An 11,930-nucleotide genomic window follows, 5' to 3' on the forward strand; every position below is an offset into this window, starting at 1 on the left:
TACCATCCTATCTATGCAAGGAAGCTCATCTTGCTACTAGTACCGCTCTTGTACTTGTATTCCCTCTCATAGTAGTTCTGATCAACTACATCCTCTTCACCGAGGAGATCCTCACCTGCGAGAGCCTTGTCGTGCAGGACCATGGTTGCAACCTTCGACTCTCCCAAACCGTTCTTACTGGCTACCCTGCGGATCTCTTGCAGAATACGATCCGAGAGACGTTGATACATGGGGTCGTCAGGAGGATTGTCGCCTCCTGGGCCTTCCTTGGAAGAGCCACCATCGCTCTCAAACGGCTCAAAGTACGCAACGACCGTTTCCAGCTCAGAGAAGTTTGCCAAAACCTCGGCGTAGGCGGCAAAACGGTTGTCGAAGCCGGTGATCTGCGCTCCGGTAACGCCATGTATCTTCCCAGCGAAGCCGTCGTGCTTCCATGGTAGTCCAAACATTAAGTGTCGAAATCCCAGCCGCTTGAGGTTGGGACGGATAGCCAAGATTTTCTTCAGCATACCTACGTTGAGAGAGTTCGCCCCAAAGCTCAGATCACATGACTCCAGGTCGGAATGGCTGGAGATCATCCGAGCCAAGTCCGGCTGCCAAGGGTTGAGCGAGACGACCTTGAGGTCTTTCAGGGTCGAGAATGAAGCGAGAAACGCCTCAAGACCGTTGGGATTCTCCTCCCAAAGCTCTTCAGCGTAGTCCCAGTTCTGCACGTCCAGCTTCTGAAGACTGACGTCAGTAGCCATGAAGTGTCTGAGAAAGCGGGGTAGCAGCTGGCAGTCATCCAGTTCGAGCCGGCGTATGCTGGAGAAGTTGATGCATGTGTAGGTATCCTGGGGAAAACCGTGGCCAAAGTCGAAGTGACCGAGGCTCAGATGCGTGATGTTGAAGCAGCGGCTGGCGGGGGGTGGCGCAGGAGCCATGTTGAAGATGTTTGCACAGTCATGCTCGGGCCATCGCATCGACCATGCTACTGATTCGAAACCTTGTGCGGTCGGGAACCCAAAGGCGCCGAGAACTCTACGGAACATGTTCACCGACGTGCCTGTCTCTGAATTGCGGTGTGACATAGCCTTGTAACCGCCACCGTGCACCAGGAGTGCGTCTTTGCTTTCTCTTCGGGTAGGCTGGAACGTGTAGTTGACTGAAGAGTCCATCATACGGTGTGGCTGCGGGATAGAGTCACAAGCCCATGGAAGATACAGCTCTTTGAGGTTTTCCTTCAGTGGCATCGAGTCGGCATCGAATAGCATCTGGAGATAGGTATCGACCTTGCGAGTGAGGGAGACGTCAGTAAGCCGAAGCTCCTTCAGCGGTACGTCACGGAGCTCCATGAGAAACTCAGCCAGAATATATCCGACTTCCTCATCGTTCGAAGCAGAGAGCGTCAGTGTTCGCGTCTGGTGAAGTTTCATCTGGTCCAGGGTACATGGCAGATGAGTATCCGCCATGAAGCTAGCGTCCTGACACGGGCTTTGGTCGATGTTGATGGCGACATGTTGGTAGAGAGGGCGAGCAGCGGGAGCTTGAAGATATTTGCAGACCTGAGTGACGTCGTACAGGAATTGTCTACCCTTCTTTTCATGGTATAGCTGTATCAGTTAGCAGTGCTCCTCTGCGTTTCGCTCAAGCATCTGGAAACTCAAGTTCTTTACTTACATGCTCCATAACATTGTCTAACAGCTCTACGGGGAGCTTGAGAAGGCCTTGACGCCCATTGGTCGGCGCTGCGGGGGCTGGTACAGCGACAGGCGCGGGGATGGGTGTAGGAACAAGTGCGGGGATGGGTGTAGCAACAGGCGCGGGATCGTCCAGTCTTGGTTTCTTTGATACCACATCCTCTGACTGCGATGACGAGAGGGAGCGAGAACGCTTCGACGGAACTTGACCTGGACTCGCTGTGTCCTTGGTCGCTGTAATATCGGGCTCTGCGCTGTCGCGCTTGACTCCTCCGGATGCGGGTTTCTCTTCTCCAGGTCCAATGGACGTGTGAGGGCGCTCCAATGGAGCGAGATCGTCATTCGATGTCATCTTGCCAGTGATCTCTGTCGACCCGAGCGACAGTCGCCAAATTGATCCAAGAAGTCGGGAAGTGAGAGGAAGGTGAGGGGGAGGTGAGAGAGAGATCTAAGACGGCGTCAACACCGCGACCGTTTGCAACATTGCGTCACCCACTCAAGGCACGCTAACGCGCACAGTCGCGCACACACCCGCTACAAATACCGCTTGTCTCACCCATTTCCTCTCTTTACTTTCTACCGCTTCGCGTTCCCAAGATCAACCGCACTCCTCAACCCTCTACTCACCCTCTACTCATCCCTCTACTCATCCCTCTACTCATCCCTCTACTCATCCCTCTACTCATCCCTCTACTCATCCCTCTACTCATCCCTCTAATCATCCCTCTACTCATCCCTCTACTCATCCCTCTACTCACCCCCTACTCAACCGCGCCACCCGGTCGCGCTACATCGTAAGTGATCCACCAACCCATCTGTTCTACTAAACGTGCAATAGCCGCCTGGAGATACCCTCCAGCCACATCACTTCGCTCACCGGGTGGAAGCGTCGAGTCGGCATAATAGCCACCAAAAGGCTCAACTTGTGTGGAGGGGACCCCAGGCCAAGCCACAGAAGCTTTCAACAGTTTCGCCAGTGCGAGTTGATCTACGAACGATGGTGAGCGACGGAGACGATACGGAGATCTCTAGAGGTCTACTTGGAGGCTCGCTGGTGCCTTTGAGGACGGTCGAAAACCAGCGCCCGTTCTACCCTTACCCCAACGTCCGGCATTCAACATAACCGGGAGGGAAACGCAGAACACCTTTTTTCATTGATACGATTGCTGTACGCCATCGATCGAGGAAGAAGCAACATGGTTACATCCAGATGACGAGACCGCTGATTCATCAGTCTTTGGACCGGAGATGGTGAGAATGGCAAAAGGCGGGGTAAGTTGAGTATTTCCAAGTCATTAACACCGCTGAACATAGAAGATGCAGTAGCCAAAAGTGAGCGCGAGGCCTTGATCTGAAGAAGAGAGACAGCGCGCACATGACTTGGAGGAGGGAGCGCGCGGTCGTAAGGCTGGTGCACCCCTTGCGATCGTCTTCACGTCACTATACCTCTAGCTGTGTAGCGACTGAGGCATCACTTGCGGCTCGCAAGTCGTTCATGGGGGTGGGTGTTCAGCTCTTTCCTTGTATGAGGTGTCACCGCCACACATCGTGCCTTCCTCAACAACGACCTCACTTCCGAGAAGAGCACCTTCCACAACAACGATGACGAAGGTGTCGTCATCAAATCTCGATGCCTGCCACCACTCTCCTCTGCACACTCGCTATCCTGGATCTTCAGGATGGACCTGGCCACTATGCGAGAGCTACCAACTGAATCCGCAGCGACTCTCCAGCCCTCAGATGAGCATAGCGACACACTTCTTGCCCTCGCCTCCGCGGTTCTACTTCAACTCGACACCGACGCTACATGTCCTGTCTTCGTTAAAAACATCTTTCAGGATGTTGAGGACGTTCTCTGGTACCTTCGCGAAGCACAGGTAAGCTCTCTAGCTTCTTGCTTATTTATTCTTATCTATTTCTATTTACTAATTCTAAATTCTAGATCACTTTTCTCCCTGACCTTCTGGAGCTTCTAGTGACTGGAGAACCCCCTTCCGCACAGCACTTCCTTGGCGGATCTCTTCCTCTCAAGAATGGATATGGTCTTTACGTGCTGGTGCTAAGGAAGTGGATAGGTGATGCATTCACTGGCGACTGGATATACGATTACCGACTGTATCTTGGCAGTGGGACTGAGAAAAGAAGGGGCATCCGCACAAGATTTGGTGATTACGATCGCGACGAAGGCTACTCAGATGGTGTGGCAGGTGCCATACACTTTGGCTGGCAGATTGCACACCGATCGATAATTGCATGGGCTCCTCTAGTTGAACCAGTCCGACATTTTCAGCTTCAGATGCTGTTTCTTACATTAGAAGCCACTTTCAGCCACGTCTTCGCAATGCACGACCATAACTACATGAAGAGTTTGGAGAAGAGCTTCTGGAATCCAGCCACCCTCGACTACCAAGGGCTGTGCAGCGGAAGTAGCCTACGAGAAATCCATGAACTCAAGGGTTTCTTCGATTTGAGTGAAGAGGAGCTAAGAGCGGAGGTAGAAGCTTTGGAGAAGAAGGCAAAAGAACGGCGAGACCGCTACGTAATATCCCCAGAAGCGAGGGTAAGGAGGAATGAGGCCCGGAAAGAACGGAGAAAGGATCCTAGAGTTGCAGCGAAACAGAATGAGGCGATGAGGGCGTATAATAAGAAGCAGCGGAATACCCCAGAAGGCAAAGCGAAGAAGGCTGCTGAGAACAAGGCGTATAATCAGACACCAAAGGGTAAGGCAGCTCAAAGGAAGTCTCGTCTGAAGAAGAAGCTGGCAAAGGAGGCAAAGGAGAGAGCGGAGACAGAGTGAGGATTAGCTCAGGACAATCGAGAGAGCTATCAGCGTCAGTCACTGCCCAATCACAAGGAACATGGCGAATCGTTGGCAGGCTGAGAGATGAGGGATCGAAGGATCAGGCATTGGGCGGACTTGGAGCTTGTTTCATTTAGCCAGAAATGCCGAAGCAGATATGTCAGAGATCTGTAAGCGCAGGCTGTTGGGAAGCGGACGGAGATGTCAGCGGAGGGACATTTGGGAAGCGGCGAGAGTTGCCGAGGCGCCAGTCGAGCTCGGACTTGGATGTCGCGCGCGCAAGCGAGGTACGGCGAGCAGCTGAAGTTCGTGTTGTACCTTCCATCATCTATGACCGATGCCACTTCATGGTTTAGAGATGAGTACAAACCGAGTTCGACCGCGTTCTATACAAAGAGTGGCAATAGCTGGACGAGAGAAAATACGATCACGGCGATTCTGACTCCACGAGCGGCCCAATTGAACCCCTCCGAAGACCCTCAAATCCCGAACCTGTTCTTCACTACATCACGACACCCAAGTCCGGGATGATAATGGCGAATGCTGGCCACTCCTGTCGATCTCCCGCAAGATATCCACAAGCTCGCACATCATCTCCGCTGAACCCAGCTTAGCGCTTTCGGCAGCATTACGCATCACTCACGAAGTCCGGAATAGCGCCTTCTCCTGGGATGATCAAAGCTAGTTCTACCGACTGCATCTGGATCTTGGCGACTAACTAGGCTAAACTACGAGTTCACGATACTGGCGGACGGGTCTTAAAAGCAGCGCATATGATGCGTTTGGCGCCTAAATTCTTATCAACAAGAACATCTTTTCGTTCCAGGGCGCCACCATGTCAGCCATATCATGTAGGACTACAGCCGTTTTGCCAGCCAATCCGTCACCTAATGAACATGGTACCATGTCGGTGTCCTTTTCAACAATGCATCACCATCACTGCGCCTTCCGCTTAGTGATAGAGAGGTGTACGAATCTGTACGTCATTGATATAGGTAAAATTAGGGCACTGCATGTGAGATAAGGATTAAGTGTGGTGGGTAGAATATCGTACGTGGGCGGCAACAGTAACGAGCTCTTTAGCTATAGGGACACGCAATAAGGTTGCTCTCGAGCCGAAGGCTAAGATGTAAGTGTCACATCATACTAGGGAAACACTAAACACCCTGGAGCCTACGTCGCTGTCAGGCCACCTGCTTTGCACGTTTTTATCTTGATGTAGGCCTCAGGGTGTTCGTTTTTTCCCTTGAATGGGGTGGTGTTTAGAGCCAAAGAACCTTGCGGCATGGCGTTGGGAGATGTACCGAGTTTGATGAGTGCGGACATTCGCGAGGTGCGCCGCAGAGCTCCTTAGAAAACTGTGGCACTTTGGATAAAGAATTCGAATAGTGTCACATTGAGAAAGTCTTGTTCATTTGGAAAGCTTATTGCACTCTACCTGGGAAGAATCTAATGTCCACGCAGAGCTACAAAGAGGATAAGCCTAGCTAGAACCGGCTCGATAGAGCTTCTATCTTCGGGCCTAATCTTGGTGAAAAATAGGGCTCCATGGGATCCTGCGTCTCGAAATCTTGCGAGAGAAAAGATGTAGAGTACTTTGGAGAACGCCATACTGTTTCCAGACTTTATGGTAAGAATATGCGTGCCTTGATGTAAAATCTGTAAGGCGATCAAGGGTAGACTGTTGCTTCTCTCATCGCATGGGGCACGCGACACTCCCGCTTTTGCTCTCCGAGTACCTTTTGACGAACGCAGTCTAAGCAAATGCCATCCACCGCATCATAAATCTTGTCGAGCTCGGCTATAAGCGTAGCCTTAGTGTATCGAGCAACAGACTTGCAAGCACAGTTCGGGGTTGTGCAACTCGCATAAAGAGGAGGTGACTCAGGTACGGCCCTAAGCTTGGACTTGATGACCAAGACCGAGCACTGATTAACGGGCCAAAGATCATTCCGCCTGAGACCGAAGATAAACGTATTCAAGGCCTGCTTTGAAGCAGCACAAAACTCGAGTCCCGTAACGATCGAAGCGAATGCCGTGGTAATTCGCCTCTGATATGAAATTTGACGAAGTAGTAGGTATTCGAACACCTCCAAAGGTAGGAACTCGTGACCATCTGTGGCTTTTGTGACGCTGAGGATCGCGGTAGGGTCGCGGACCAATCTCTGAGAGACTCTGAAGAACTCTCTCGGCAACTCGAGGAGATGTGTGGCAAGAAGCATCTTTTCGAAATCTGCAGCTTCGAGATCTTCGAGAAGGGCGCCAATCCAGATGATAGCCCATGAACGAACCACATTCGCGCAATCGTATTTGTTACAACAAAGCGCAATTTTGGACAAGACGGTGGCGGCGAGCTTGAGGGGAAGTTCCGAAGTCTGCATGTGTGCGATCTTACAGATCATGATGATGGACTCAGGATCGTCATCTGGAAGCGGGACAGTGCGTGGTGAAGCCGGCGAAAGATTCTGGCCCTCAGAGAAGCGGCCGTCGAACATAGCCGCAAAGACTGGTGAAGCGAGGCCGAGCACCACGGACGAGACGAGGATGTTGCGAACTCCTTCTCCGACTCCGTCTTGGCCCGATTGGAGTATGACATCGCCTCTTTTTGCAATGACCTCTGCGTTGCCTCCGCTTTTCGACATTGTGACAGCGCCTGTGTTAACGTCAGTAAACAATTCTTACGATCAGGTTAGTGATCAATCACCTTCAGACGTGCGCTTCCGTGGGATAGCCAGCGTGAAGACTTCGCCTTCTTTGAGACCGTGGTAGAACAACAACAACTTCAATTCGCGCCCGATTGGAAAGTGTCGGGTTCAGAAGATGGAAGCAAAGACGGTGGTTGAGAGGGGGTCGCGACTGCCCTCAGGGTCGCGACTGGAGCCTGGGCTTATTCGCACTCACCTTCACTTCCTTTATGGCCCGCACGCGTCTTGGGCAAAGGAGCAAGCCGATAGAATTGCCGAGTGATAAAACAGTTCAAAATCATCAAACTGAGATATTGTGATGAAGCGCATCTTCCCTTCCGTTGCGGTTTCTGTGCGCCGCTACTTGACGTGTTTTGAAGTGCTGTCGCCAGTCAATTGAGAATTGTTTGGAACTACTCATGTGTTGAAGCCAGATCAACGATCAATATAGTGCACCGAGAGTAACCATAAGCTCTTCCACAGACCGTCTGACCTTGGGATGGTGTTGCGGCATCATTGCCTATCTAGCGCCCACCTCACAACCGCCGCGATCGTTAACACGGCAACACGTCAACCTAGGGAAAGTCTGAACAGGTCTGGAGCCTACATCGGCGTTGGGGCATCTACTTTGCAGGTTTCCATGTTGATGTAGGCTGCAGACCTGTTCAGTTTTCCCTTGTTCGAGGTGGCAATGTGAGAGTTCTAGACAACCTTTTGGACGACAGGAGGGCTATGATGAAAGCAAACGCCGATCTTGTGGCACGGAGAGGTGATGACTTGATCTTCAGCTGTGATGAAAGTGATCGAGAGGAGACGGAGCTGCCGGAGAAGTTGTGTGATCAACACGACGGTAGGCAAGAGCAGGACTGGATAACTAAGTCTTTTCAATCACGGAACTTAACTCCATGAGATGTCGGCGAGACGACACAATGACACCATCGGGTCCCTCAGCTACATCGGGAGAAGGGATGCGTAGTGTCATTCTGTGGATGTGGTGGGGTACCTGGAAGCTGGAAGCTGGAACTACCGAAACGCGGATTTGGCGCGCGCACACCTTCCGAGCGAGCTTCGGCCGAAAGATAAGAACGATCTCCAGCCTGCCGCCGTCTAAACCGAGACAAACCCCCTGCGCCGACCGTCGCCCTGGCTTCCCGCGAGTTTTGTCAGACGCAACGGCGACATCTCGCATCCGCAGACTGCGAGCTTGAACCGCTGCAGCTCCGCATTTCCTGTGCTGCCGCGGACAAAGTACAAAGCGGCATCTAGATTGCTCGGACGCAAGCCCACTTTCCTTGGATTTGCCATCGCTAGCACGGGCACGACTTTCCAGAGATGCTGTGGGTGTGTCGTCCGAGCCCACAGTTCTCTCTACGCAAGATGCATTTTCCTGTGGTCGCATTGGAAGCTGGAACCCGGCGAAAGCCCTGTGGACAGCCATTCGAACAACACTTCATCACGACCTTCGGGCCTCTGAGAGTCACAATACCAGCTCCGTAAACCATATTGATCCTTCCACAATGCCGAATTGAAGCTATTCGGGAGCTCTCCATATGGAGCTTTAGCGTACGCCAGTGAAGTGCCACTCCCAGGCCTCGATTTACGTACATTCTTGCTCGATCGGGTCAAACGACCACGCGCTACTGGAGCTACCGTGTTGACCCACGCCCACAGACTACGCTACGGGCTTCTCGGCGAAGCTTCGTGAGTATCAAACGGGTAAGCAGCTGGTAGAGCTCCCCTGGCGCGTCTGTGAGCTGATTCGCGCCATTGGACGCGACCCCGCACTATCAGCGATGCGAAGTAATTCCAAACACGACCGTCACACCCGCAGCGACCACTTGTCCGTGTGGGAATGTCGCATCACCAAGTGGGGATGACCGACCTCGTCTGCCTGGTGACCCAGGGATCAGAGGCTGAAAGTAGTGAGAAGATCGTGCGGCTGCTCGGCGGTATATAAAAGCCCCCTCACGAACCCCTCAATTGCTCTCACAACACCAACATTGTCCAGTGTAGCATCCGGTCTTCCATTTAACTTCTCTACCATACACCGACGTCACTTCGGCCCGCAAGAGGTATACCGACCCACGCACCCCTCACTTCCCCCCTGCCGGGACGATAGGCTGACATACCTTGCGTCAGGAATACGTACCATTCGTTGTACCTTTGCCGGCTTCTACTATATATCTCTCCCTCGGAGCCTCAATTGTTCTACTATCAGTTCAATAAGTCAAAATGGTATTTCTCCGATCTGCTTCTCGCCTTGCGCGCCCTGCCTCCTCCCTCCTCAGCGCACGCGCCGGACCTCGATTAACTTCGTCGCTCCGCCAACCGAATGCTTTCAGAACGCTGACCGCGACGGCTTCACAACAGGGCAAAGTTCTTCTCGTCCTCTACGATGTAAGTGTCTATGTTACTCCCAATGCGCGTTGGCATGTCTAACAACGACACTAGGGTGGTGTCCACGCTGAGCAGGAGCCTCGCATGCTCGGAACTACCGAGAACGAGCTAGGCATCAGGAAGTGGATCGAGGAGCAAGGCCACGAGCTCGTCACCACCTCCAACAAGGAAGGCGAGAACTCCGAGTTCGACAAGCACCTTGTTGATGCTGAGGTTATCATTACCACTCCGTACGTCAGAGCTACCCCGCAATGCCGCTAAGCGCCCCACATGCACGCGTCAAGCTTCGGCCGGACGCGCTAAGGCTGCAAACACCATCCGAGCCAGCATCAGCTAACAGATCGCGATCAACAGCTTCCACCCCGGTTACCTCACCGCAGAGCGCCTGGCTAAGGCTAAGAACCTCAAGCTTGCCGTCACTGCTGGTATCGGATCTGACCACGTCGACCTCAATGCCGCCAACAAGACCAACGGCGGTATCACCGTCGCCGAGGTTACTGGCTCCAACGTCGTCTCCGTCGCCGAGCACGTTGTCATGACCATCCTGACCCTTGTCCGCAACTTCGTCCCCGCCCACGAGCAGATCGCCAAGGGAGAGTGGAACGTCGCCGAGGTCGCCAAGAACGAGTACGATCTCGAGAACAAGGTTGTCGGTACCGTCGCTGTCGGCCGTATTGGTGAGCGTGTGCTCCGCCGTCTCAAGCCCTTCGACTGCAAGGAGCTCCTCTACTTCGACTACCAGCCCCTTTCCCCTGAGAAGGAGAAGGAGATTGGCTGCCGTCGCGTCGAGAACCTCGAGGAGATGTTGGCCCAGTGCGATGTTGTCACCATCAACTGCCCGCTCCACGAGAAGACCCGCGGTCTCTTCAACAAGGACCTCATCTCCAAGATGAAGAAGGGCTCATGGTTGGTTAACACCGCCCGTGGTGCCATCGTCGTCAAGGAGGACGTTGCCCAGGCTCTCAAGGACGGCCACCTCCGTGGATACGGTGGTGACGTTTGGTTCCCTCAGCCCGCTCCCAAGGACCACCCGCTCCGCTACGCCCAGAACCCATGGGGCGGCGGCAACGCCATGGTTCCTCACATGTCCGGTACCTCCATCGATGCCCAGGAGCGATACGCCAACGGCACCAAGGCTATCCTCGACGAGTACTTCTCCGGCCGCGAGAACTACCGGCCAGAAGTGAGTAAAATTCTAAACCTAAACCATGTGAGACATACACTGACTTCGATTTACAGGACCTCATTGTCCACAAGGGCGACTACGCCACCAAGGCGTACGGTCAGCGCAAGTAGAGGAGCGATCTTCTTCAGCAGCCTTCTGTCTTCTTTGAGCGATTTGGCACGAATTTCTTTGTTTAGGTTTAGGCGTCGGATGGGTATTTCCGCCTACCTATGTACATGAATATATCCACTTGAACTCCAACACCAACTCCAGCCGATGATGTGATGCATGAAACATTTCCAAATTGTAGGCAAAGTGATGCAAACACCTCATACGAAAAGTTCGGACACCTACCTCCTAGAAGTCTACATTACCTCAGGGCTTTACATAACTTCAGCTTTTATGCTAATGTAGACGGCAGTGCAGTTGTTCGTGTTTTCTTGTATGAGGAAGGGTATTATAGAAATCATCGATGTCGTGACAAGGACCGCCGCCTCTCGTCTTCATGCTCATCTTCACTGTCATCCTTGAAGCCTTCCTCCAGCTCACGGCCTAACCGCCGCTCTTCCTCCATGATGCTCCGTCGTTGTTCGAGGGCTTCTCTTCTCCTCTCATCGATGGGGTCAAAGCCCACCATGCCCTCTCCCTCCTCGTCGTCGAACAAGTCGTCGTCGTGTTGTCCGCTCCCATCCACAATCGCGCGCTGTCTGACCCACGCGGAAGGCGCGAAGAGGTTGTAGAGGGCATCGGAGAGGTTCGTCCGCCAAGAGGACGGGAAGTCGGTCACGCTCGCGGGCATAGGCAGGTACTGGCTATAACGGCTGCGGTGCCGGCGCACAAAGGGCAGCACGAGGAAGACTAGCAGGACATAGAGGAGGGCAGCGAGGAAGAGTGGTACGAGGATGGTCTGGAGGCGCATCGTCAGCCTCCACATGGGGTTGGTGTGCGCGGTGGGTCGCGTTATGCGCTCACCGCCCAAGCTTCCTGTACGTGACAGCTGTCACTCACCTTGAGGAAATGGGTAAAGCCGGCCATGGCTGTGGATGCATGTGCTAGTGAGGGTGCGTGAACTGGCGGAGCGCGTCCTTTTGATCGCCTCGGGCTGACGCGAGGCCGGGGCTGCTAGCCGTGGGTGGTGGATGTGGACAGCAGACGTGGTGTTGAGACGCAGTGCGCCAGGCGTGAGGAAGGTGCGACGGGCGAGT

The 11,930-nt window shown here is 53.4% G+C and overlaps 5 protein-coding genes across 5 annotated transcripts; 2 read left to right on the forward strand and 3 right to left on the reverse strand.

Annotated features, from left to right (window-relative positions):
- Positions 1-11: 11 nt before the first annotated feature.
- J4E79_004002 (uncharacterized protein) lies at positions 12-2,031 on the reverse strand (the record flags this gene model as incomplete). The annotated part of the gene is made up of 2 exons (XM_049352892.1): positions 12-1,592; positions 1,660-2,031. The coding sequence occupies 2 exons, from the start codon at positions 2,029-2,031 to the stop codon at positions 12-14; spliced, it is 1,953 nt and encodes a 650-aa protein (XP_049212271.1).
- A 1,327-nt stretch (positions 2,032-3,358) lies between these two features.
- On the forward strand, positions 3,359-4,476 carry J4E79_004003 (uncharacterized protein; the record flags this gene model as incomplete). Its single annotated transcript, XM_049352893.1, has 2 exons — positions 3,359-3,556; positions 3,622-4,476. 2 exons carry the CDS (start codon positions 3,359-3,361, stop codon positions 4,474-4,476), a joined length of 1,053 nt encoding a protein of 350 aa, XP_049212272.1.
- Positions 4,477-6,149: 1,673 nt separating this feature from the next.
- Positions 6,150-7,121, reverse strand: J4E79_004004 (uncharacterized protein; the record flags this gene model as incomplete). The annotated part of the gene is made up of 1 exon (XM_049352894.1): positions 6,150-7,121. One exon carries the CDS (start codon positions 7,119-7,121, stop codon positions 6,150-6,152), a length of 972 nt encoding a protein of 323 aa, XP_049212273.1.
- A 2,274-nt stretch (positions 7,122-9,395) lies between these two features.
- Positions 9,396-10,856, forward strand: J4E79_004005 (uncharacterized protein; the record flags this gene model as incomplete). Its single annotated transcript, XM_049352895.1, has 4 exons — positions 9,396-9,560; positions 9,615-9,790; positions 9,915-10,743; positions 10,800-10,856. The coding sequence occupies 4 exons, from the start codon at positions 9,396-9,398 to the stop codon at positions 10,854-10,856; spliced, it is 1,227 nt and encodes a 408-aa protein (XP_049212274.1).
- A 335-nt stretch (positions 10,857-11,191) lies between these two features.
- Positions 11,192-11,760, reverse strand: J4E79_004006 (uncharacterized protein; the record flags this gene model as incomplete). Its single annotated transcript, XM_049352896.1, has 2 exons — positions 11,192-11,632; positions 11,734-11,760. 2 exons carry the CDS (start codon positions 11,758-11,760, stop codon positions 11,192-11,194), a joined length of 468 nt encoding a protein of 155 aa, XP_049212275.1.
- Positions 11,761-11,930: the final 170 nt, after the last annotated feature.

The sequence above is a fragment of the Alternaria viburni genome (assembly GCF_023758015.1).
Source record: "Alternaria viburni strain BMP 2772 chromosome Unknown scaffold_7, whole genome shotgun sequence".
In the NCBI taxonomy this organism is placed as follows: domain Eukaryota; kingdom Fungi; phylum Ascomycota; class Dothideomycetes; order Pleosporales; family Pleosporaceae; genus Alternaria; species Alternaria viburni.